The 1,890-nt window shown below is 45.1% G+C and overlaps 1 protein-coding gene across 1 annotated transcript in view; it reads right to left on the minus strand.

Annotated features, from left to right (window-relative positions):
* Window positions 1-87: 87 nt before the first annotated feature.
* LOC119593177 (methyl farnesoate epoxidase-like) overlaps window positions 88-1,890 on the minus strand; it is a 6,097-nt gene continuing 4,294 nt past the window's right edge. The window contains exons 5-8 of the mRNA XM_037942155.1: window positions 1,207-1,376; window positions 705-935; window positions 507-618; window positions 88-272 (exon numbers count right to left, since the gene is read on the minus strand). Of these exons, the coding sequence (XP_037798083.1) occupies window positions 88-272; window positions 507-618; window positions 705-935; window positions 1,207-1,376 (698 nt within the window). The remainder of the gene's footprint in view (window positions 273-506; window positions 619-704; window positions 936-1,206; window positions 1,377-1,890) is intronic.

Raw genomic sequence — 1,890 nt, forward strand, 5'->3', positions numbered from 1 at the left:
GGGGATAATAAACTACTAATAATCAATATACAAAGAGGAGGAAGCTTTTGTATATTTCTTTACATATTTTTCGCGTGGTCCCAAGACTCACTGGTCCATCTGGGAGAAGGACGGCAGCTGGTCTCGGTCCACCACCCTGTCCAGTTCTTCTTGGAGGCATTTCTGAACCTCCGGGTGTTTTGCGAGCAAGTACACCGCCGTGGTCAGTGTGCTTGACGTGGTCTCACTTCCCGCAACAAACATTTCGAAAATCACACATATTAGCTGATCCACTGAAAATACAAACGGTGATTGCATGAGTGGTGCTAATACTTCACAAGTGGCTCTTAAAAAGGCATGAGGCTCTCACGTATTGCATTTGTAATATATATTTTTATGTAGCTACAAACGCTGTTCAATCCTGTATGTCTGTGGTTGAAATCAAAGCCAAATTACTAGTGCCTGAATGACCACGACGCAAATACCAGTAAGAGCAACGAGTGAGGAAGCGACTCCGTTTAACCTACAGTGGAAGTAGGAAGATTCGCCTTCGTGCTCCTCGATTTCTCGCAGATACAGAGCCGTCAGACAATCGCTCGTCTTCGCTCGTTCGCTGTTCCTGAATTCCTTCAGCTCATTCTGAAAGCAAGTTAGTATTATGCACTGTATTTCGAAGAGTTTCTTGCACAAATGTGTAATACTCCGGGGAATCAAGTTCCTTTTACCTTGACGAAGTTGGCAATGTTCCTAAACGGCTTAACTTGATTCTCCAGGAAGGGCAAGTAAGGAGCGAACTTGAGCACTCCGGGGATGAAGTGGAGAGGAGAGAGGAAGTTGATGTCGCCCGGGCCGATGAACGTCTTCAGGAGGGTGGCCAGTCTGGCGTCGTCGTAGGAGTACCTCTTGCCCATCACCATCGCCCAGATCACGTTCAGGATGGATCGGTTGAAGAAGCGCTGGAAAGTCGCACCGGTTACTTTCTCTCTCGTAAGCACATTTAAATATACACGCAAAGGCACGCGTGCACATAAATACATGCATAGATTCATGTGTAAAAGTATGCGTTTGTGTCGATGTGTCCATACTCATGCACATGCTCTCGGAACAATTTACAGTCAAATTTAGAAGCATCAGTTCGCAACTGAATCCTTTCGGATTTCAGATTTCATTTATATTCCATAACCCCGTATCTCCTTGCCGTCTATACTTGTTATCACTGATATTCACCTGCATGACAATGGGCTTTTCTCTCTGCAGCGCGATGTGGTCCATCAGCTCCTTGACTTCGAGGATCATGAGCGGCTCCAGGCTGGTCTTGCCGAAGCCCAGGTCCCTCAGGTGGCGCAGGACGAAGCGCCTCTGCTCCTGCCACAGCTCTCCCGACGACCCAAGAATCCCTGGAACAAAACCGGGATGGGGCAGGGTTGCCGAAAGGGCGTATACGTTACAAGGAAAAGATGATATTTGGGATGACGGCAAGACAAAAGAGATTGTAAAATGACAAGCCGGTCAAGTGGACATATACCATTTCCATTTATCTGACCCGTTGTTTGGTATAAAAATTGTTCAGTTTATCTTTATTATATTTACAACCTATAAGTGTTCATAAATTTGCTCACTTGGTTTTGGATGACACAGTGCACGTATGTTAATTCTGGGTTCAAGCACTTTCTGATAACGATAACATTAATGGCATTCCGATAATTTGATCCTTGTCATCAACGTCATTGAAACCCGAGGAGCGTTTATCATCTCCCACATAGTTGCGGAGAAAAACAATACAGATATCCATTGATACTATGTATAGCACCCCTTGTTCGCGGGTGAAGTGTAGCGAATAAATGCTCGAGAGAGGAGAGATGTGGATATATAATTCAAACTACATAGGCAAACATGTATGTGCCAAAGTCA

This window comes from Penaeus monodon, chromosome 31 (genome assembly GCF_015228065.2).
Source record: "Penaeus monodon isolate SGIC_2016 chromosome 31, NSTDA_Pmon_1, whole genome shotgun sequence".
In the NCBI taxonomy this organism is placed as follows: Eukaryota; Metazoa; Arthropoda; class Malacostraca; order Decapoda; family Penaeidae; genus Penaeus; species Penaeus monodon.